The sequence below is a fragment of the Brachionichthys hirsutus genome, chromosome 23, assembly GCF_040956055.1.
Source record: "Brachionichthys hirsutus isolate HB-005 chromosome 23, CSIRO-AGI_Bhir_v1, whole genome shotgun sequence".
Taxonomy (NCBI): Eukaryota; Metazoa; Chordata; class Actinopteri; order Lophiiformes; family Brachionichthyidae; genus Brachionichthys; species Brachionichthys hirsutus.
In genome coordinates, this window is record NC_090919.1 from 211858 (window position 1) to 235074 (window position 23217).

The window sequence follows — 23217 nt, forward strand, 5'->3', positions numbered from 1 at the left end:
GGAGGGAGGGAGGGGGAGAGGATTTGAGGTGTGCTGTTATTGATATGATTGATTATTGATCACTATCAATCAGCTGTTAGTAACCAATCAACAGAGATTTGTGTCCTCCTTCTCTCCTGGGTCGTCCTCTAGTCCCGTCCCCTGGGAGCTCCGTCCTCAGCGTCCTTCTACCGATATAGTCCCTGTCTCTCCTCTGGACATGTCCAAACCATCAAAGGCTGGTCTCTCTGTCCCTGTCTCCCCTCTGGACATGTCCAAACCATCAAAGGCTGGTCTCTCTGTCCCTGTCTCCCCTCTGGACATGTCCAAACCATCAAAAGCTGGTCTCTATGTCCCTGTCTCCCCTCTGGACATGTCCAAACCATCAAAAGCTGGTCTCTCTGTCCCTGTCTCCCCTCTGGACATGTCCAAACCATCAAAGGCTGGTCTCTCTGTCCCTGTCTCTCCTCTGGACATGTCCAAACCATCAAAGGCTGGTCTCTCTGTCCCTGTCTCTCCTCTGGACATGTCCAAACCATCAAAGGCTGGTCTCTCTGTCCCTGTCTCCCCTCTGGACATGTCCAAACCATCAAAAGCTGGTCTCTCTGTCCCTGTCGCGTCACGTAATTTACGGCCCCAGTGGTACGAGCCGAACCGCTCTGGAAGCGGCTGCGCTAACAGATAGCATTAGCCGTTAGCCTCACAATATGAAAAGCTAACACGCTGCTACTTTATTCAACGTCACAGCTGTTGCGAAGATAGACGTTTGATTTGACATTTGAACTAATACATTTGACGTCATACAGGCTCAAGTAAGGCTCCCTCGCACTCGTTCCTGCGTGGCGTTGGTGGTATAGTGGTTAGCATAGCTGCCTTCCAAGCAGTTGACCCGGGTTCGATTCCCGGCCAACGCAGTTTATTTTATTTCATTAACAGAAAACATTCTTTCGGTTTGTTTTCCAGGCTGCTTCCTCGATGACGTCATCAACCGAACTGATTGGTTGACGCTTCGTTTTTTCTCTTCGTGATTTCGTCATCGTTTTCCAGTCTGAACGGAACCGGTAGCGCCACCTGGCGTCGGCTTTACGGAACAGTTCTTCTGTCGGACTCTTTTTCCAACCGGACGGAGTTTGTGGCTGCACCGGCGCATAGCGAGACAACATCCGGTCGTATTTACGGCCGGAGCCGTGACGGTGTGGCGCGAGCTCCACGGTAGCAACATGGAGGCTGCAGGCTTCGGTGACGCGTCACAGAGCAGCGTTAGTTTAGCTAACTAGCTAAGCTCAGTGTTAGCTTCTACGACAGCTTCTTAGCTAGTGTTAACATGACGTCACTGCGGCGCAGCAGAGGGTCAGCCGGACTCCAGTCAGGACCGCCGGAACCCTGACCTGGGGCAGCGGGGGAAGGCGTGTTCCCGCTAGGAGCACATGAGGACTCACAGCGGGGAGGGTTCCTGAACGCATCACCACAGACCACCGGAAAGCCCGAGGGTTCCTGAACGCATCACCACAGACCACCAGAGAGCCCGAGGGTTCCTGAACGCATCACCACGGACCACCAGAGAGCCCGAGGGTTCCTGAACGCATCACCACAGACCACCAGAGAGACCGAGGGTTCCTGAACGCATCACCACAGACCACCAGAGAGCCCGAGGGTTCCTGAACGCATCACCACAGACCACCAGAGAGACCGAGGGTTCCTGAACGCATCACCACAGACCACCAGAGACCCCGAGGGTTCCTGAACGCATCACCACGGACCACCAGAGAGCCCGAGGGTTCCTGAACGCATCACCACGGACCACCAGAGAGCCCGAGGGTTCCTGAACGCATCACCACGGACCACCAGAGAGCCCGAGGGTTCCTGAACGCATCACCACAGGCCACCGGAGAGCCCGAGGGTTCCTGAACGCATCACCACAGACCACCAGAGAGCCCGAGGGTTCCTGAACGCATCACCACAGACCACCAGAGAGCCCGAGGGTTCCTGAACGCATCACCACGGACCACCAGAGAGCCCGAGGGTTCCTGAACGCATCACCACGGACCACCAGAGAGCCCGAGGGTTCCTGAACGCATCACCACGGACCACCAGAGAGCCCGAGGGTTCCTGAACGCATCACCACAGACCACCAGAGAGCCCGAGGGTTCCTGAACGCATCACCACGGACCACCAGAGAGCCCGAGGGTTCCTGAACGCATCACCACAGACCACCAGAGAGCCCGAGGGTTCCTGAACGTGTCACAACAGACCACCAGAGACCCCGAGGGTTCCTGAACGCATCACCACGGACCACCAGAGAGCCCGAGGGTTCCTGAACGCATCACCACGGACCACCAGAGAGCCCGAGGGTTCCTGAACGTGTCACAACAGACCACCAGAGAGCCCGAGGGTTCCTGAACGCATCACCACGGACCACCAGAGAGCCCGAGGGTTCCTGAACGCATCACCACAGACCACCGGAAAGCCCGAGGGTTCCTGAACGCATCGCCAGAGAGCCTGATCTGATCTGGGATCAGCTTTACAGTCATTACTGTTTCATGCCAGGAAAGAACCATTAATGGCCAGTAGAGGGCAGCAGTGCACCCCAGTGCCAGAGTACTGCAGTGTTTCCTGTGAATAGTACACACTTCATGTACTGTTGATTTCAGACGCGCTAAATAAACACGCCTTTTGCTACTAACTAGCATGTTGCTAAGGAAGTACAGACACTGGCAGGCGGTGGCTGCCTGTGTTGAGGCTAATGCCAGTAAAAATGCTAAGCTAACATCAGGAATCTAGGTTCGAGTGCGGGTTTCATGGTGTCACATGACACGGGTCGGCCTATCAGGACCTGTCTTGCTCTGCCAGGTGTTTCTCGTGGGCGGGAGCAAGCTCGTTGTGTCCTGATTGGATGTTAGAGCCAGGTGTAAACAGGAGCCATGGATTCATCCGCTGCTCAAAGTAGTCCCGCTTAAACCTGCTTCAAGTTGTGATTGGTGGAAGACGAAGCCTCTTTGAGTTACTGTTTCCATGGAAGCACAGCCTTTTCAAGTTGCCTGGCAACAGCAGCCTGTTGATGGATGAGCAATGTGAGGGACTGGAGTGTTGAGGAAGAGGAAGACTGGTTCCGTGACGTTTGTTTATTGACAGCATCCTCCATGCACAGCGACAACATTAGCGTTAGCTCACACTCAGCTGACATCGCCACACATATCCCACAATGCACCAGTAATGACGTCAGAAGGTTTCTCTATACATCTGACTGTAAAACAGACGCGATCTATAAAAATAGAGATATATTACAAACATAGAACTCTGTGACGTCACAAACGACGCGTCGCCAGGTCATGCAGAAACGTCCGGATTTACATGGAGCTGGTCCAGGATCAGTCTGGAGGTCCACCGTCCTCCAGCAGCGCGCACGCGCCGTGACAGGAGCCAGAGCGCCTTCACCTGGCTGCAGCTGAATCAGAGTGACGTCACGCCAAACGTCGACCCGACTCTTCCGTTCACACGCCGGGCGCGTTCACAGACAGCGAGTAGGCGGCCATCATCTGCGCCCGCAGCTGCTGCTTGACGTGCACGCGCCCGTGCCTCTTCCTTTCGTCGCTGCGCGCGAAGCGTTTGCCGCACACGTCGCAGGAGAAAGGCTTCTCCCCCGTGTGCGTGCGCGTGTGCGTGGTCAGGTGGTCGCTGCGGCTGAAGCTGCGCGAGCAGGTGACGCACTGGAACGGCTTCTGCCCGGTGTGGATGCGCACGTGCCGGTTCAGCTCGTCCGAGCGCGAGAAGCGGCGCACGCAGCCCTGCACCGTGCACGGGAACGGCTTCGCCTTGGCGGGGGCTCGTCGGCCCCCGCGTGACAGTTCGGGTGCTCGTGTCGCGTGCACGCCACTGACTACCGGGAACGCGCCCTGCAGAAGGGAGGAGAGGGAGACGAGCTCCGCCTTGACCGCCGGTCTGCTGATCACGTAGCGGCCGGGCCCCCCCGGTGCCCCCCCCCTCTGCAGCCCCAGCGGCTCCTGGCCGGCCTCACACCTCAGCAGGGAGTCGATGACGTCAGCCACGTCCGGCTGTTGGCGGAGGAACGGAGCGTCGTTCCCGCAGCTGCGCGGCACCGACTCGCTCTTCACCAGCACCGGCTGCGGGGCCGGGGGGGCCGGGGGGGCCGGGCTGGAGTCGGTGCAGATCCCGACAATCTCGGTGATCATGGTGAGGATGGCGTCGGCGGTGTTGCTCAGGCCCGCCTCGGGGAAGAAGCTGCCGGTGTAGCGGAGGGAGGGCGAGAGGGCGTCGGAAGAGTCGCTGAAGTCTGAGAAGAAGTCCGAGTCCGAGGCGTCGGTTCCTGGGGGGGGGGGGGGGGGGGGTAACCTGGTTAACGATCAACGATCAATACTTTCACTTCAGGACTGTTAACCGAGGAACGCACCTTTGCAGGAAGGTGACCCCGCGTTGCTGGGACTCGAACCCACGCTGTCCACCCAGGCGCTGCACGCGTCCTCGAACTCCAACATGAAGCTGTGCTCGCGCTCCAGGAGCATCGCCAGGTGAGCGTCAGGTGAGCGTCAGGTGAGCGTCCGGTGAGCGTCCGGTGAGCGTCAGGTGAGCGTCCGGTGAGCGTCCGGTGAGCGTCCGGTGAGCGTCCGGTGAGCGTCAGGTGAGCGTCAGGTGAGCGTCCGGTGAGCGTCCGGTGAGCGTCCGGTGAGCGTCAGGTGAGCGTCAGGTGAGCGTCCGGTGAGCGTCAGGTGAGCGTCAGGTGAGCGTCCGGTGAGCGTCAGGTGGGTGAAGCCGGGACTCCGTCCGTTAATCCGAAGATGCCGGCTCGCCTCAGCCGCTGCCTCTTTATACTCTCCGTCTCCATGGTAACTCCAGGCATGGCCTGATTGGCCGACACCAGGGATTCCCCCCGCCGCTGAGCGTCGTAGCTGCCCAAACATGGGCTGCATCCGGCTATGACGGCGGGCATCCCCATACCATAAAAGGACAGGCGGGAGGGAGAGGGAGAGGGAGAGGGAGAGAGAGAGAGAGAGAGGGAGAGAGAGAGAGGGAGAGAGAGAGGGAGAGGGAGAGGGGGAGAGAGAGAGCGAGAGAGAGGGGGGGGGGTTTCCTCCACTGCAGCAGGGAGATTCTACAAGAGGATGGAGGGATGGAGGGAGGTAAACAGGGCGTGTCTTCGCTCTCTCAGGTCAGCTGATCAGATGCCCCTGGGGGGGGGCTGTCGCTGGTGCAGCGCTCTGCCCCCCCCCCCCCCCCTCTGTGTTTCATGTCATATTTAGTTTGTCTATTCATCCTGTTCAGAACCTTAAAGTGGGTTCTTTGCCCTGAGTTTGGCCTCACAGGTAAAACGTTTTGGTACCGGAACCATAAAGAGGCTGAACTGAGATGAACCCAAAGACGGTGTTGACTCTTCTGAACATGTTGACCTGTCTGCTCGTCTCAAAGACAGAACCGTCCTGGTCGTCCCCCTGGGCGGTCCTGGTCGTCCCTCGGGGAGTTCCTGGTCGTTCCCCTGGGCGGTCCTGGTCGTCCCCCTGGGCGGTCCTGGTCGTCCCTCGGGGAGTTCCTGGTCGTCCCCCTGGGCGGTCCTGGTCGTCCCTCGGGGAGTTCCTGGTCGTCCCCCTGGGCGGTCCTGGTCGTCCCCCTGGGCGGTCCTGGTCGTCCTTCGGGGAGTTCCTGGTCGTCCCCCTGGGCGGTCCTGGTCGTCCCTCGGGGAGTTCCTGGTCGTCCCCCTGGGCGGTCCTGGTCGTCCTGCATGGTCTGGACATTCCGTTTCCTGCTCTGCGGTGCTGCACAGAGGTCGAGAGACACCCACAGAAACAGAGAGAGAGAGAGAAGCTGCCTCAGGATGACATTCCTGCACATCAGCCGTTGTCGCCATGGAAACAAGACCTTATATAACAGGAAGTTGAAAATAGAAGCTAGTTCACCCTGAGTTTAGTTCAGGTTCAGTAATATTATACAGTAGTATTACACTCTATGTAGTATTATATAATTCTCAGCCATCCAGGTCTACTCAATGTTGGTGGATGATAGATATATATAGTACTATATGGATATATATATACTGTATAGTACTATATGGCTGATACAGTATACTACTGTCTACTATAGGCCGGTAGACACGGAATATATCTGTTGTTGGGCGGGAGGTGGCGCAGTGGTAGCTCTGTTGCCCCTGGGTTGGCTTCCTTTCTGTGATCCCCGGTTCTGTCCGGGTTCTATCCGGGTTCTGTCCGGGTTCTGTCCGGGTTCTATCCGGGTTCTATCCGGGTTCTGTCCGGGTTCTATCCGGGTTCTGTCCGGGTTCTGTCCGGGTTCTATCCGGGTTCTGTCCGGGTTCTGTCCGGGTTCTATCCGGGTTCTGTCCGGGTTCTGTCCGGGTTCTATCCGGGTCCAGCAGCTTCCTCGCATGGATTATGGTTCGTTCCAAACCGACAGCTGACCCGCACCTCCGATCCTGTAGGGGGCGATGTGCGACGGAAAGCTGGTAGAACGTTCCACGCAAATTCGAAGATGACGAAGGAGCAGGTCGGTTGCTAGGTTACTGTCCGTTACTCGGTGGCGAACAAACAGGGTCGCTTCTCGATCTAAAGAGCCCCCGTTAGCCCCTAGGTGGCTAATGCTAACGGTAGGTTCGGTAGTCCGGTAGCGTCCCGCGGAACGGGCCGAACCGGACGGGGACGCCAGAATGCTGAAGAACCAGCCGTACGACGAGAGCCACGACGTGCTGGACGCCCCGGAGGTCGCTAGCGTCTGCAGCCACACGCCGGTAAGAGCCGCCGGTAAGAGCCGCCGGTAAGAGCCGCCGGTAAGAGCCGCCGGTAAGAGCCGCCGGTAAGAGCCGCCGGGAACGTTCGGGGCTTCGGCCTCCAGGACACCGGAGAAGAGCAGCCCGGCTGGGGGTCCGCTGACCGACAAGACACCCGGTTTAAACGGAGATAACAGCTACAGACCGTAATAACAGCTACAGACCGTAATAACAGCTACAGACCGTAATAACAGCTACAGACAGTAATAACAGCTACAGACCGTAATAACAGCTACAGACAGTAATAACAGCTACAGACCGCAATAACGGCTACAGACAGTAATAACAGCTACAGACCGTAATAACAGCTACAGACAGTAATAACAGCTACAGATCGCAATAACAGCTACAGACAGTAATAACAGCTACAGACCGCAATAACGGCTACAGACAGTAATAACAGCTACAGACCGTAATAACAGCTACAGACAGTAATAACAGCTACAGATCGCAATAACAGCTACAGACAGTAATAACAGCTACAGACAGTAATAACAGCTACAGACCGCAATAACGGCTACAGACAGTAATAACGGCTACAGACCGCAGTAACGGCTACAGACAGTAATAACAGCTACAGACAGTAATAACAGCTACAGACAGTAATAACAGCTACAGACAGTAATAACAGCTACAGATCGCAATAACAGCTACAGACAGTAATAACAGCTACAGACCGCAATAACGGCTACAGACAGTAATAACAGCTACAGACAGTAATAACAGCTACAGACCGCAATAACGGCTACAGACAGTAATAACAGCTACAGACAGTAATAACAGCTACAGACCGTAATAACAGCTACAGACCGCAATAACAGCTACAGACCGTAATAACAGCTACAGACAGTGATAACAGCTACAGACCGTAATAACAGCTACAGACCGTAATAACAGCTACAGACTGTAATAACAGCTACAGACAGTAATAACAGCTACAGACCGTAATAACAGCTACAGACAGTAATAACAGCTACAGACAGTAATAACAGCTACAGACAGTAATAACAGCTACAGACAGTAATAACAGCTACAGACAGTAATAACAGCTACAGACCGCAGTAAGGTCCTGCGTCTTCCTTCCTGGAGGCTCTTTGGTGTTGCTTTTACTATAAACTATTGATGACTGATTTACGTTGATCAGCACTGATCACAATGTGATGATGTCATCTCTGATGTCACTGATTTCTGTGTTTACAGTCGGCTTCCAGGAGGAGCAGGAAGGGGCGTGGCCTGATGTTGGCCCAAAGTGACAGTGACGAGTCTGACGAAGATGCCAAGAGGACCAACGAGCCAATCGGCAGACAGCCTGGGGTCAGTCCCAATGAGGACGAGGAGGAAGACGAGGAGGAAGACGAGGAGGACGAGGACTCTGATGAGGACGATGAGTCCAGCAAAGCTCCAGAGGGGGCGTACGACCCCGCCGACTACGCTAACCTGCCCGCCAGCACGGAGGTCAAAGACTTGTTCCAGTACATCACACGGTCAGGAGTACCGCAGTAATCCGATTACAATCTAACATGAGTCCAGTCTGCTCCGTTCAATCCAGACTCCAGGACAGGAAGTCCTGACTAATCTGGGCCGATGGGCAGGGTCTGGTCCAGGGTCTGGTCCAGGGTCTGGTCCAGGGTCTGGTCCAGGTTCTGTCTTGATGTTCTGGATGTGTTGTCTCCTCAGCTACAGTCCTCAGTCCACGGAGCTGGAGCACAGCCTGAAGCCCTTCATCCCCGACTTCATCCCTGCTGTGGGAGACATCGACGCCTTCCTCAAGGTACACACCTGTGTTCACCTGTACACACCTGTACACACCTGTGTTCACCTGTACTCACCTGTACACACCTGTACTCACCTGTACACACCTGTACTCACCTGTACGCACCTGTACTCACCTGTACACACCTGTGTTCACCTGTACACACCTGTACACACCTGTACACACCTGTACACACCTGTGTTCACCTGTACTCACCTGTACTCACCTGTACACACCTGTACACACCTGTGTTCACCTGTAATCACCTGTACACACCTGTACACACCTGTGTTCACCGGCACACACCTGCATCAATGGTGATGCTGCTGTTACTGGAGTGTTATTTCTGAGACTCACCTGACTCCTGACTCTTACCTGTGTGGCGTTCAGGTGCTGAGGCCCGACGGTAGAGCAGACAGGCTGGGCCTGGTGGTTCTGGACGAGCCCAGCGTCAGACAGTCCGACCCCACGGTGATGTCGCTGTGGCTGTCCGAGGAGAGCAAACAGCACCGAGCCACAGAGGTACGCACCTGGCCACGCCCACCCGTGTGCCTCTCTCTCTCTCACCGGCCTCTCTCCGGTCCAGCTGAAGGTGACCAGCGTCTCCAGTCCTCAGACCAGCTCCCGGCAGGTGGCCGGCTGGGTGGAGAGCGTCCGTGCTCTGCACCGCTCCCGGCCTCCGGCTAGCGTCCTGTACGGCCGGCCGACGCCCGACATCGACACCTTGATGCAGGAGTGGCCGGCGGAGCTGGAGGAGCTGCTGGGTCGCCGCCGGTTACCGCCGGCGCACCTGCACGGCAGCGCCGCCCAGTACTGTGACATCATCTGCAGCCTGCTGGACATCCCAGTGTCCAGTAACCGGATCCAGTCTCTGCACCTGCTGTTCAGCCTCTACCTGCAGTTCAGAGACTCTCAGCACTTCTCACACACCTGAGCACGCACCTGAACACGCACCTGAACACACACCTGAACACACACCTGAACACGCACCTGAACACACACCTGAACACGCACCTGAACACACACCTGAACACACACCTGAACACACACCTGGACACACACCTGACGTCACACCTGAACACGCACCTGAACACGCACCTGGACACGCACCTGGACACACACCTGGACACACACCTGAACACACACCTGAACACACACCTGAACACACACCTGAACACACACCTGGACACACACCTGAACACACACCTGAACACACACCTGAACACACACCTGAACACACACCTGACGTCACACCTGGACACACCTGAACACACACCTGACGTCACACAGGGAGACACAACAAACTGACTTTTAGATTTACAAAGAGGACTTTGATAAACGTCAATAAATATGTTGGCTGTTTTTGGTTGGGTTTTTTATTTTAATGATCAATATTTTCCGATCAGTTATAGATTGCTGATCAGTTCTTGGTTTAACATGAACTCCAGCGGTCTCCAACCCTTTTCCTGCCGCGGACCGGTTTCATGTCGGGCAATTTTTTCTCGGACCGGGGGGTAATTAAATAAAAAGAGGAATTGATCTTACCAATAAAGTTTATATAATGTACTTGCAATAACTATTAAACAAGTATTACACCAGTATCTACTCAATAATTACTTCTGTCCTTCATGTTCACGTTTTTTGTTTCTTTTATTCCACATTCTTGTTGTTTATTCCACATTCTTGTCTTTTATTCCACATTCTTGTTGTTTATTCCACATTCTTGTTGTTTATCCCACGTTCTTGTCTTTTATTCCACATTCTTGTCGTTTATTCCACATTCTTGTCGTTTATTCCACATTCTTGTCATTTATTCCACATTCTTGTCATTTATTCCACATTCTTGTCATTTATTCCACATCCTTGTCGTTTATTCCACGTTCTTGTCATTTATTCCACATTCTTGTTTATTCCACATTCTTGTCGTTTATCCCACGTTCTTGTCTTTTATTCCACATTCTTGTCGTTTATTCCACATTCTTGTTGTTTATTCCACATTCTTGTCATTTATTCCACATTCTTGTCTTTTATTCCACATTCTTGTCTTTTATTCCACGTTCTTGTCGTTTATTCCACATTCTTGTCATTTATTCCACATTCTTGTATTTTATTCCACATTCTTGTCTTTTATTCCACATTCTTGTCGTTTATTCCACGTTCTTGTCTTTTACTTCAGGTTCTTGGTCTCTGTGCCGAACCCTTTCTGAACCCTTCATTGCCTCGTTAACAAAGCAAGGCAGCTGTAGATAACCCCGAGTTTGAAGTCTGACTCCTGGTTTGTCTGTTAAAATATGTTTATTTTCTTGGAGGTCGTCGGCCACTCTTCCTCCTCTTCTTCCTCCTCTTCTTCCTCCTTCAGTTCACGGCTGTTTCTAGTAATGAATCACGTGACCAAGAAAATTCACAGGCGAATGTTACGTTGGAGAAAACACATTTTAGACGCTAATAATCGATACAACGGAAATTGTATAAATTATTTATTCTTTCTGTGCGGCCCGGTAACAAATGCCTCACGGACCGGTACCGGGCCGCGGCCCGGTGGTTGGGGACCCCTGCTCTGAACGAAGGTGAACCTCTCCTTTCATCAGAAACCAGCGGGGTTCTATTCTTGATTGACGATAGAACAGAGGAAATAATCAATAATGATCACCAGAAACGTCTGGACGGACGGATGGATGTTGGATGCTGGATGGATGCTATCTAGTGATGCAACGTGAATGTTTGTTTGTTTCTTTTTATAAATAGTAAACATAAATAAACATCCCGCTGGAGGAACTTTCTTTCTTACCTGTGGGGACCCTAAAGCATACCTGTCAACCTCCAAGGCCTTACAAAATACAAAATAACCTTACACCAAAAACATTTTTTTAAAATACGTTTATTTATGTACATAGTTGGACATTATTAATTAGGATACAGTTTAATTTTGATATTTTAACTAAACTAAAATATCCATTAATAATGCTTGTAATTTAAATTTTTAAATAAGAACAGATATTTCGGGGGGGGAAATCGTTAGCGTTTTTATTTTTGTAAACCAAACTTAAGTATCGATCAATGATGCTTGTAATTTAAATTTCAAACAGGGACAGAAAATACAAACCTTTGCAGCCTCGTGATTGGGAAACATGTTTTTCACGTTTCTTGATATTCGGTGCAGACCGGATGTACTGTAACGGTTCGTGTTCGTGTTCGTAATTCCTACCCTGCAGGGAGTCAGTGAAGGCACCAGGGAGGAGGGGCGGGGTGTGTGTGAGCGTGGGGAGGATGTCCGTCCCGTTAGCGGCGCGGTTACCGGTTAATAAAAGCTTGTTTCAGCCTTTTCCCGTTCAGATGTTCTTCTACGCCGCACGCGCCTTAGAATGCGTAAGAAGCGTACTCTGTACGGAAAAAACGTGCTGGTTGACAGGTATGCCCAAGCCGGCGAGCGTGCACGCGCACGCGCACATGCCTGCTACCCACGATGCACAGCGCTGTGCTGGCCCCGCCCACTCCAACATGGCGGCTCCGGGTTGCATCAAGAGGACCTTGTCTCTGTCCAGATCCGCTCCGACCAAGGTCTGCCGCTTCCCAATGCTGATGATCAGTTATTGATCAGAGTGCGTGTCGGTCTCTAGTCCGAACCGTGTGTGTGTGCGCGCGCGCGCGCGCGCGCGTTGGTTGAAGCGCTGCTAGTTTAGCGCTGTGGGTGTGTTGCATTGTGGGTAACGTAGTGCTCTTGTGCTGCAGGCGTCCCCTCCCGTGTGCAGGGAGCTGTGGGCAACGTTCCCTCTAAGGTGCGACCGTGCGTAATGACGCACAGCTGATACGGTCTTCGTAAAAAAATCCAACCGAAATTGAAAATAATATAAACAAGTAAAAATGACCGGCTGCTCCGGCTCGTGATGAGTCACGTGTTTTTACGCAGCCAATAGACGCCATTGTGATCGGAGGGATCCGGACTCTGCGGGAGCACAGAACACACGTTGTTGATTTTATCTGTTTTATTTGTTGATTTTTACTTGTTTTTATGTTATTTATTTTTATTGTGTACTTTGAGATTTGCTTTCAAATGCAAAGTGCGTTAATTTTTTTTTTTGTTATGATGTTGCTCAAACTCCCGCTCAGGGAGTTTGTGTGTTTGCTCAGACGCAGGAAAAATCGGGGAACATTGGCTGTGGGCGTGCTGCATTGTGGGTAACGTAGTGCGCTTGCCCTGCAGGCGTCCCCTCCCGTGTGCAGGGAGCCGCTGCTGCTGCTGGACCTGCAGCGCTACAGCAGAGACCAGGGCTCGTCCGTCTACTTCCCTCAGGCCGTCCTCGCCGGTGGGTCGAGAACCAACCCGCACCCGGCTGCTGTCTTCCTTTCTGACTGGTCTGCCCCCCCTTGTCCAGGTGATGACCTGTATGACATCACGCTGACGGACAGAGAGTGCAGGCTTCGCGTGACGTTGGATCCCGGCCTGAACCGGCTGGTGGAGAGGAACGTCCTGCGGCCGGGATCGGTGCTACGGAACGCCACGTTCACCCCCGCCATGGCTGCTCAGCTCCCAGAATGCAGCGGGACTTCTGAACACAGGTGAGTGTGGACAGGTAGCCTGTGTTGCAGTGATGTCATCGGTCAGGTGTGATGCGTGTGCCTCTGCAGCTACACGCTGCTGAACACAGAGGTGACCGACGACGGCGCTGAACCCAGCCCGGCTGACGTGGACTCGCTGCCCTGGTTCGGGTCATCGGAGCCTACAGGTGCGCCGCTCACCTGTTCTCCACCAGCACAGGTGTGTGAGGCCAGGATGCTGATTGACTGATTGGTTGACAGGTCCTCTGAGAGCCAATAGGAAAGTGTTCCTGCCTCTGTGGAACAACGTGGACTACAGCGGCGTGGCCTGGAGGGAAGCTCCGCCCAGTGAGGCAGAGGAGGAGGAGGATGACGAAGAGGGTGAAGAAGAAAAGAGTTTCTGTACATAACGAGTGAAACAAACAAACTAAATTGATCAAATGTGTCGACAGTGAGATGTCCCGCTGTGACTGTGGCACAGCTGCGCACATCCTATCTGTCTGGTCGTCAGGGCGTCGCTAAGGGCGTGGTCCAGCAGGAGCTGATCGTACGCATCATCACAAAGTCACAGCTGATGTATTATGGGAAAGCAGGCCGAAACTGTGAATGCCCATATAAGGTGAGGGACCACAGACTGTCGAATGAACGAAAGGGGACCAAAGACAGAGCCCTGAGGAACCCCAACTAACCCGCCTCTCTGTGTCCAGGCCACGTTGGAGGTGTGTGATCGGACGGGGCGTGTGTGTGTGGTGTTGTGGAACAGTGTGTGTGTCCTTTGGTATCGTTGTCTGAAGCCTGGTGACATCATCAGCCTGCGACGCTATCTCGTCAAGCAGCACTACCCGCCCGTTCCCGACGACATCGGTAAGCGCCGGCTTCAACCAGAGAGGGGCGGGGCCGACCTCGCTCGGGGTAACGTCGTTGTCGTTCCAGAGATCAGCGTCAACAGCAGAAACCCAACGGCCCGGATCGCTCGTCTCCCACAATCCTCTGTTTCACCCCAACATTTACCCCCCGAACCCGCCCCCAGCTTCTGTAGCAGGTACACACACACGCACACGCTCACACACACACACGCACACGCACATACACACACACGCACACGCTCACACACACACACACACACGCACACACGCACACGCACACACACGCACACGCACACGCTCACACACACATGCACACACACACATACACACACACGCACACGCACACGCTCACACACATGCACACTCACACATGCACACACACACACACGCACACACACATGCACACGCACATACACACACACACGCACACATGCACACTCACACATGCACACACACACACACACGCACACACGCACATACACACACGCACACACACACGCACACACACATGCACACTCACACATGCACACTCACACATGCGCACACACACATACACACACATGCACACTCACACATGCACACTCACACATGCACACACACACATGCGCACACACACTCTCTCTCTCTCTTCCAGTCAGGAGCTCCTGGACCGCCCTGCAGGTACCGTGTGTGATGTCATCGGCCTGCTGACATTCACAGGACGACCAGAGCGAATCAGGAGCAAAGGTGAGGTTTCCATGGCTACCAGAATCTTCAGTGTCATGGTCTTGTGTCCGTTTTGCCTAACAACAAGCGCCTGTGTTCTCATTGGCAGATGCCGGAAGGGCGGCACTCTTGGAGTATCGTTGGCTGCGATTGGAGGATGGTGCCAGCAATCAGCCAATCATGGTGAAGCTGTTCTCCACATCTCAGCCTGAATGCCACCGCAGGCTCCACCCATGTGAGACACGCTGTAGTAGAGCGCTTCCTGTTACCATGGTAGCCTGACCCTGAGCGTAAACAGTTATTTGTATTGTGCTGCTACAAACAACAACAACAAGCAGACTGAGCACGCCTGCCTCACCTGACAACAGTCGCACCTGTCCCCAGGTTCCTTGGTCGTTTGCACCCAGCTGAGGCTGACGGCGGCTACAAGCGGCGTCTACCTGACAAATACAACATATACACAGGTGTACTGCACAGGTAACACGCCTCATTGGGTTTCACTCCTCCCACTCGTCCTTCGGCTCGAGCCTGTCCTCTCTCTCCATTGGTCGACGGGCAGGACTGGGCCACCACTCAGCGATGAAGTACCGTAAGCTCCTCCCAGTCAAGGAGTTCATGCAGTGGCTGAGGAAGCAGGAGGACGAACAGGTGCTGAGCAGGTCTCTGATTGGAGGATTCTTCATCTATCCGCCTCCTCCCGTCTCCATGGAAATGTACATGAAAGAGCAGAGAGGTCAGCTGGCGCAACATAAGTCATTTACATAAATCAGCTTACCTGTGACCAGGTGTGTGTGTGTGTGTAGGTGACCCAGGTTTCATCCAAGGGGCGGAGCTTAAGAGAGAGTTGGCGAAGCTCTGTTACCGAGAGCGACACACCTTCTGTATCCAGGCTACTGTTGCCATGGTTACATACAGTCGTAGAGGAGAGGTGACTCCTTTCTTTCATTTTATTCTCGTGTATGTGTTTGTTTATTGTTTCATCACTGATGATGTTTATTTCAAACACAACAGATCCAGGGTCTCGTGGAGTCACATGACAAGGGCCAGCCTATCGGGCTGATGCTCTCTGATGACATCATGATGGCCGTTTGCGTTCACTTCCTTTTTGTTTAGTTTTATCATTAACTGTAATTATTTTTATTGCAGACAATAATACCACCCAGGATGTCATATCAATAAAGCAATACAAAAATAATGATTCATATAATAAAACCAAATGTGAGATTTATATTCATAGGGAAATCAATATCATTATCAACATCAACAATATCAATACATTATGTCATAAGTTCCGTATCACTTTCTGTCTACGCCTAACCTTGTTCATAGTATCATGGCAGTGTTAGCACAGCGTTAGCACCATGTTAGCTCCATGTTAGCACCGTATCAGTACAGCGTCATCACTGTGTTAGCACCATGTTAGCACCACGTTAGCACCGTGCTAGCACCGTATCAGTACGGCGTCATCACTGTGTTAGCACCATGTTAGCACCACGTTAGCACCGTGCTAGCACCGTATCAGTACGGCGTCATCACTGTTAGCACCATGTTAGCACCACGTTAGCTCCGTATCCTCTGTCCTTGGGGGCTTTTAATCAAAGTCCTCAATTGAGTGACAGAACACAGGCTTGTACACTTCGCAGTAGTTTAATCTGGATTCATCTCCATGGCAACCACAGCTGAGGTTTATGGGATGTTCAAAGTGATGTCTGGTTTGTTTGCTCCTAGGAGGACCGCTGTTTGTTCTGGACGGACCGAGCTTCATCCCCCTCCTCCTCCTCCTCATCTGTCCACCTCTCCACACCTCGCTCATTCCGAACTCCTCCCTCTCCTGCCTCCTCCCCCTCAGCTGTCAGTTCCCTGACGCCCCACCCAGTGGAAAGTGCAGTCAGGTGAGACTTGTAGAATGTGATGTCATCACGCCGTTGCGTCCCTTCCAGGACGTTTATGGTCAAAATGTCTTAGCAGGACATCCCGGAAGAGGAAGCTGCTGCAGACGGAGAGTCCGAGGAAGAGGTGAGCGGCACATTCCGCTTCCCCAAGCGGCGTCTACCTGACACTCAGGAACCGCCTGAGGTCCCGACGTTCCTCCGTAAAGAACGCGTCCGGTCTGCTGTTGCTGGATGGTTCCCTTTGATGTTCTAAGGAATGGTTCTCTCCTCAGCCAGCCATCAGTGACATCTCAACCGGAGGAGAACAAGTCAGGTAGAACCATTTGATGTTCTCCGGTGTTTTAACAATCGATGTGATCGATGTGATCGATTATCGATCGGTGGTCGGTGAAGTGGGTCGTCCTGGTAACGCATCCGGGCTCAGCGATTCTGTTTCAGGCTTCCATGGAGTTCCTGGACGACGGAAACACTGACGATGATGAAGACGCATCCTCCTTCGTCACCGCCCATCCTCCCCCTACCTTCCTCCCAGTCGCTGATGACACTCTGCCCATGCGTTTTGACCACGCCCACCAACAAGAGCAGGCGGATGCCGTGGCGATGGGGGGGCGGGCACATGCTGCCAGGAAGTTTGACTCCACCCCCATTGATTACTACACAATCAGACTGAGAGGTAATCTGATTACTCTCCAGGTGTGTAGTTAGTGCACACCAGTCGGGGGGTTTAATTACACCATATTTACAATCAACAAAAGGAGTACTACTAGTACTACTAGTACTACTACTAGTCCTGATGATGTCACCGTTAGAAAATCTGAAACCAGTCTACAGGTCAGAACGTCCATTTGAACCAGTTGAGTCCAGTCTTGAACTGAATCATGTTCGAGCGTTCAGGTGTGTGAACATGACCCCAGAGGTGGGCGGAGCTGACCTTTTCCTTAAACGTCTCTGCAGCTCTTTCGGGTGGCGTGTTGGTAGACGCCGTCTTCCTCCCTCACTCCTCTCCTCCGGCCGTCGACCATCACGGCAACACCTGGACCTCCATCCTATCACACGGAGCCTTCTCCTCGCATGCCCCGCCCCCTTCACCAGGTAGGTCAGACTTGCATCACGTTGTGACTCAAACGTCCCTCACCTTCAGTCAGACATTGCCCGCTCTCTCTACCAGCTGACCTTATTGGCATGGCGGCCCAGCTAGCCAATCAAAGGCTCGCGTGTATCCTGGAGGCGTGTCACCTGGGCGGAGTTCTGACGGAAGTCGTCCTGAGCCGAGCGTTCCGCCTGACGGACTGACTGATGGGCGTCGCCCTCACCTGAACAGTTTTCTGACTGATGTTCTAAAGTTTGTTGGAGTTCTGTTGAAGCACTTACCTGCTGGTGGTATTTGTAGTTTTTTAGAGCTATGATTGGACCACATGTTGCTGGCTGCTGCTTGTTTGAATGCTGGGTTTTGTAGTTCGTTTTGCCGATGAAGCGCTGCAGGAACAACCAGTTGGAACTCCTGTTTCATGTGAGCTGTTCTAATAATGCAACTCGTTCAACAAAGTTCAAGAATAAAACTGACGTGAAAGTCTCTGTTGGGCGTCTTGTCCAGATTTAGCGCTGCCGTTGGACGTCTCTGTTGGGCATCTTGTCCATATTTAGCGCTGCCGTTGGACGTCTCTGTTGGGCATCTTGTCCATATTTAGCGCTGCCGTTGGACGTCTCTGTTGGGCATCTTGTCCATATTTAGCGCTGCCGTTGGACGTCTCTGTTGGGCGTCTTGTCCAGATTTAGCGCTGCCGTTGGACGTCTCTGTTGGGCGTCTTGTCCAGATTTAGCGCTGCCGTTGGACGTCTTTAAACGCTGAGCTCTTCACCAAAGTGTTCCATTGTGGTGGCTGAGGCTCAGCTGGTAGAGAAGGTAGGTCAGTGGTTCGAATCCCAGCTCTGACTGTCCGCATGTGGGCAAGAGACTGAACTACACCTGGAGCTTAGACTACAGCCACCTTCCTGTGCTGAATGACGTCTTGTTTGTCAGTCAATATCCTTCGTGCACCTTTAGTCCATGCCTCTGACACCTGGACTTGTAACGGACTCCAAAGCAGACAGTCCAGTAGTTTGTCATGCAGCCTGTGGTGTTTTATTATTATGGTCTGTATTACCCAGCTATGCTTATCACATTTTAAATGTTGCAACAGTGAGATGCGATCACAATAATTTATTCTGATGGATCTTGCTTTAGTCCTCTAAATCAGCTTGAAGTCATTCGGGAGGCCACGCCCCCAGGAAGCACTGTGATTGGGTCTGGATGCTGGTGTTGTGGTGGTGGTGTTGTGTTGCTGGTGTTGTGTTGGTGTTGCGTTGGTGGTGGTGGTGTTGTGGTGGTGGTGTTGTGGTGGTGGTGTTGTGTTGGTAGTGGTGTGCTGGTGTTGTGGTGGTGGTGGTGTGTTGGTGGTGGTGGTGTTGTGTTGGTGGTGGTGTGTTGGTGTTGCGTTAGTGTTGTGTTGGTGGTGGTGTGTTGGTGTTGTGGTGGTGTTGTGTTGCTGGTGTTGTGTTGTGCTGGTGTTGTGTTGGTGGTGGTGTGTTGGTGTTGCGTTAGTGTGTTGGAGGTGGTGTGTTGGTGTTGTGGTGGTGTTGTGTTGCTGGTGTTGTGTTGTGCTGGTGTTGTGTTGGTGGTGGTGTGTTGGTGTTGCGTTGGTGTTGTGTTGGTGGTGTTGTGCTGGTGTTGGTGTTGTGTTGGTGGTGTTGGTGTTGCGTTGGTGTTGTGGTGGTGTTGTGTTGGTGGTGTTGTGCTGGTGTTGTGTTGGTGGTGTTGGTGTTGCGTTGGTGTTGTGGTGGTGTTGTGCTGGTGTTGTGTTGGTGGTGTTGGTGTTGCGTTGGTGTTGTGTTGGTGGTGTTGTGCTGGTGTTGGTGTTGTGGTGGTGTTGTGTTGGTGGTGTTGTGCTGGTGTTGGTGTTGTGGTGGTGGTGTTGTGCTGGTGTTGTGTTGGTGGTGGTGTGTTGGTGTTGTGTTGGTGTTGCGTTGGTGTTGTGTTGTGCTGGTGCTGTGTTGGTGGTGGTGTGTTGGTGTTGTGCTGGTGTTGTTGTGTTGTGTTGGTGTTGTGCTGGTGTTGTGTTGTGTTGGTGTTGTGCTGGTGGTGTTTAGGTGCGCTGGCTGTGTCTCTGACAGATGAAGCGCAGCCGGGAGGAGCAGTGGAGGTCGTTTAGGCGTCCGTCGAGGTGAAGGTGAGCGCAGTCTTCATCTCCTGGTCCCTGACCGTGATCGGTCCAACTGTCGGGCTGACCGGGCTTCCACCGCCTGGTATCCATGGAAACACACACCAGTCATTATCCATCATTCATCCAGAATCAAAACATTTACCACCTCCGCCGCAGAATAGAAAACATGAAAATATTTGGAGGTCAAAAATGGATCAGGACTTCCTCTATTTGCCATTGGTGGAGGTAAAATGTCTCTGACCAGCTTAAGCCGGGTACAGTACCGACCCAATTCATCTTCCTGTTATCTGAGCCCACCTCCGGTCCATGACATACGGCGTCTGGCTGACCCACTCCCACTTCCCCGTCCTCTCGTCAGTCAGCCCCACCCAGTAGAAGGTGCTAGTAGCATGTTGGCCCACAAAGTCCTGGAACAGAGAGACCGGCCGTCAGAGTTATCCCTCCAAATGTGATTCAAGGTGTGCTGCAGGGTTCAGATCTCGGTCCACTGCCGTCTCTACGAGACAGACTATCTCACCCACTCCTTGTCAGTGTTGAGGATGACTAGGTGAGATTCGTGTCCATTGCACCAGTCTCTGGCACCATCCCAGGACAAAGCTGTCTTACTGAACAAGTAACAACTCGTCTCAAAAGCTTCCCAGTCCAGGGGACAACATCCGACCCCGACCGACCCTGGGAGACGGATGGAGACATCAAACCGAGGTCCCGTTGCCTTCACAGAACATCTGAATGCGTACCGTTGTTGATGAAGCGTTCGAGGGAGCATTTGAGCGTGGCGACCGTCCTGCCGATGGAGTCCAGGGTGGACAGCTGCTTCAGCGCCTCCGACACTGAATGGAATGAACGCCACTCTCAGCGGTGTGTTGCCTGCGTTTCAGGTAAGACGTTTGAGTGTGGACTCACCTGAGGTCAGCTGATCCTGGTTGCTCTCGACAGCAAACTTAAGGCGGTGAACGTCTTTGGCTGCATCTGGGACAGAGGGACAGGTTGTTTTTTGATATGTCTCACACCTGTCTAATGACTGAGCCAAACAGGTGTGTTACCTTTCGTGAGCTGCTGTGCAGCACTCAGTGACTCCGACAGGTTGGCAACAGATTTCTTCAGGGACCACAGTTGGTTTGACGTCCTCGTACCTTTAAACCAGAATATTTGTCTGTCTTACCGGCTCTCCTGTCTGTTTGAGATAGCTGTTAGCTAGCATCCGAAATATTCAAGGAGGAAGAAGAGAAGAGGAAGAATCGACTGGACACGTTTAACCAAACAAACAAGTCCAGCTGATGAAGTTTACCTCGAGCTGGACGACTGAGAACCTGCACAGGTTAGCATGGCTGCAGAGTCTTGCATCATGCTACCGCTAATAGCATGATGCTAAAAGGCATTATTACACTGATTGACTTTGACCAGAGGAGTGCTAGCTACAGAATGTGCTGTAGACGGAACTGGATGTTCCATTTCATTCAAAGAGCCAAAGTCAATGCTAGCATGTCTGCAAATGCTAACATCGGACCTCGGACCCAGATTCAGTGGCGTTGTGTGTGTGTGTGTGTGTGTGTGTGTGTTCTCACTGTTGACTCCCATTGTTATGATCAGAACCAGGATGACTGCGGCTGTTAGACCAGCAAACAACCAGCGTTTGAACCCGCAGGCTCTAGAGAAGGAGACAGGAACAGGATCTCCAGAGAGACAGGTAGAGACGCTTTAGTTGTCCCGCAAGGCCAATAAAAAACAAAACAACACAAAATGTAGGGCACACATAAGGCAGGTGAAGAGACAGACGGGTGAGAGACAGGCAGGTGAAGAGACAGACGGGTGAGAGACAGGCAGGTGAAGAGACAGACGGGTGTGAGACAGGCAGGTGAAGAGACAGACGGGTGTGAGACAGGCAGGTGAAGAGACAGACAGGCGTGAGACAGGTAGAGAGACAGGCAGGTACCTTTGTTCCAGAAGGAGCTGCTCTCATCTTCAGGTTCATCATGGTATTCAGTCGTCATGGTGATGTCCTCGTCTCCGTCTCTCAGGGTGTCTCTGGTTGGTAATGACCGGTGCTCTGACTGTCCCCGCTGAGCCGGCGGTCGTTGACCACTGGGATGCACCTTGGACCGGTCCAGAGTCCAGACCATAATACTCAGGGGACGGGGACAGCCATGTAGAAAACGATTAAAGGTGATCAGACTCCATTAAAAGACCCGAATGGATCAATGGAACCGTTCGTCTTGGGCGTCCCTCCGTCCCCCTCGTCAGCGTTTTCAGCTGATTCAGGCTGACTTTAACGGAACTGAAGACATTTCCAGAACGTTCCTGCTGACCCCTGAGTTGACCCCTGAGTTGACCTCTGAGTTGACCCCTGACGTACCTTTCCTTCGTATAACTGCACACTGATTCTGAGCAGCGCCGTGCGAGCCAGCGTTGGGCTAATGAAGCTGTTAGCATGCTACCATGCTAGGCCTATTGCATGCTAATAGTTTATCTTGTCGGTATGCTAACATTAGCTCGGTGGCAGCAAACACAGATGAAGCCGTTCAGGTCTGCAGGTATAAGGTGAGCTGACGTGATGTCAGAGATCAGGCAGGGGACTCGAACCCATGCTGGATGTCCGATCCAGATTTTATTCCTTTCACAGCACACATTTGACATTAACACTGATGCAGACGTTGCTCAAGCCGTTGTTAACATCGTTAGCCTCGTTAGCCTCGGGACTCTGGCCTTGATGAGGTCATCCCTCTGTGAGGTCATCGTTGAAGTGGAGGAGAAGGGCGGGGCTAAACTGGTCATGTTGCAGCTGCTGGGGCTCCAGGTCGTCGATGCGGACGTTGTTCTCACACAGCGTCTGACTCATGTCCAGCGTCACGCCGTCATATTTCCAGGTGTAGCTGTGGGCGTGGCCGTTGTAGCGCAGGTAACGCTGGAGGATCTCAGCCAGAGTCTCCTCTGAACACACCTGAGAAACGACAGCAGACGTCAAGCAACCTGCAGCCTCAACATGTTTCACATCCGTTCATTCCCCGAGTCTCTTCTTCACCTGCTGCTAAAGGACCGCCCCCAGGTGATGGTTCTTATTCCACTTAAAAATCGTTATCATTCTGCTAAATGCCTGAAGCACAAATGGCTAGCATCGTAGAAACAAACGGATCCCTCATTGTTAGCGAACCCCTACCTCGGACTGAGTGTGCTAAGCTAATGCGCTAACCTAGTTAGAACAATATCTAAACAACTCTTTAGGACTGTGATGCTAAGCTGCTAGCAAACACCTCAGCATCCAAAGAGGTTTTAACTGTAGTTAAAAATGTTAGCTTAGCATGCCTTGTCTGAGGTGCCTGATCACAAGCTCCAGCTGGCAGCGCTCTAGCTTCGGTCGCTTCCTTTGATCTTTGATTGATCTGTGTGACGCTGCTTTAATGAGAAGCTCCAGAAACACCTGAATCCAGTTTGCCCCGGCGTGTCTGAGCCCGATTCGTTTTGCTCAGGATCATTGTGCAGTTACACGAAGGAAATGCGCCTCA

At 52.7% G+C, this 23217-nt stretch overlaps 4 protein-coding genes and 1 non-coding gene across 5 annotated transcripts in view; 3 read left to right on the forward strand and 2 right to left on the reverse strand.

Moving 5' to 3' along the window:
- The first annotated feature begins 821 nt into the window (after nt 1-821).
- trnag-ucc (transfer RNA glycine (anticodon UCC)) lies at nt 822-893 on the forward strand. The gene has a single exon. It is a non-coding gene; the product is annotated as a tRNA-Gly (tRNA).
- Nucleotides 894-6487: 5594 nt separating this feature from the next.
- On the forward strand, nt 6488-10112 carry ift46 (intraflagellar transport 46 homolog (Chlamydomonas)). The gene is made up of 5 exons (XM_068755826.1): nt 6488-6727; nt 7967-8250; nt 8444-8537; nt 8910-9041; nt 9106-10112. Exons 1-5 carry the CDS (start codon nt 6647-6649, stop codon nt 9451-9453), a joined length of 939 nt encoding a protein of 312 aa, XP_068611927.1. The 5' UTR covers nt 6488-6646; the 3' UTR covers nt 9454-10112.
- A 1870-nt stretch (nt 10113-11982) lies between these two features.
- si:ch73-71d17.2 (RPA-related protein RADX) lies at nt 11983-18050 on the forward strand. Its single transcript, XM_068755970.1, is given in 20 exon segments — nt 11983-12006; nt 12009-12077; nt 12721-12823; nt 12893-13076; nt 13146-13243; nt 13317-13457; nt 13508-13674; nt 13763-13919; nt 13989-14097; nt 14556-14647; nt 14736-14902; nt 14971-15103; nt 15186-15359; nt 15430-15554; nt 16355-16518; nt 16595-16642; nt 16791-16831; nt 16943-17191; nt 17473-17610; nt 17687-18050. Coding segments are annotated over 20 exon segments (2508 nt in total). The 3' UTR covers nt 17812-18050.
- A 1471-nt stretch (nt 18051-19521) lies between these two features.
- LOC137911505 (asialoglycoprotein receptor 1-like) lies at nt 19522-21708 on the reverse strand. Its single transcript, XM_068755883.1, has 8 exons — nt 21651-21708; nt 21283-21390; nt 20761-20850; nt 20621-20686; nt 20455-20547; nt 20235-20389; nt 20015-20124; nt 19522-19796 (listed from the first exon to the last, which is right to left on the reverse strand). The coding sequence occupies exons 1-8, from the start codon at nt 21706-21708 to the stop codon at nt 19640-19642; spliced, it is 837 nt and encodes a 278-aa protein (XP_068611984.1). The 3' UTR covers nt 19522-19639.
- A 597-nt stretch (nt 21709-22305) lies between these two features.
- The window catches only part of cyb5d1 (cytochrome b5 domain containing 1), a 2312-nt gene continuing 1400 nt past the window's right edge, over nt 22306-23217 (reverse strand). The window contains exon 4 of the mRNA XM_068755941.1: nt 22306-22655. Within this exon, the coding sequence (XP_068612042.1) occupies nt 22431-22655 (225 nt within the window). The 3' untranslated portion in view covers nt 22306-22430. The remainder of the gene's footprint in view (nt 22656-23217) is intronic.

Bases quoted from the DNA above. Each gene is read 5' to 3' on its own strand.
- ift46 (XM_068755826.1), top strand. From the start codon at position 6,647: ATGCTGAAGAACCAGCCGTACGACGAGAGCCACGACGTGCTGGACGCC. The intron at 6,728-7,966 runs GTAAGAGCCGCC...CTGTGTTTACAG, and splicing joins GCGTCTGCAGCCACACGCCG to TCGGCTTCCAGGAGGAGCAG. The intron at 8,251-8,443 runs GTCAGGAGTACC...TTGTCTCCTCAG, and splicing joins TTGTTCCAGTACATCACACG to CTACAGTCCTCAGTCCACGG.
- LOC137911505 (XM_068755883.1), bottom strand. From the start codon at position 21,708: ATGACGACTGAATACCATGATGAACCTGAAGATGAGAGCAGCTCCTTC. The intron at 21,391-21,650 runs GTACCTGCCTGT...GTCTCTCTGGAG, and splicing joins CAGCTCCTTCTGGAACAAAG to ATCCTGTTCCTGTCTCCTTC. The intron at 20,851-21,282 runs GTGAGAACACAC...TCTGGTTTAAAG, and splicing joins CATAACAATGGGAGTCAACA to GTACGAGGACGTCAAACCAA.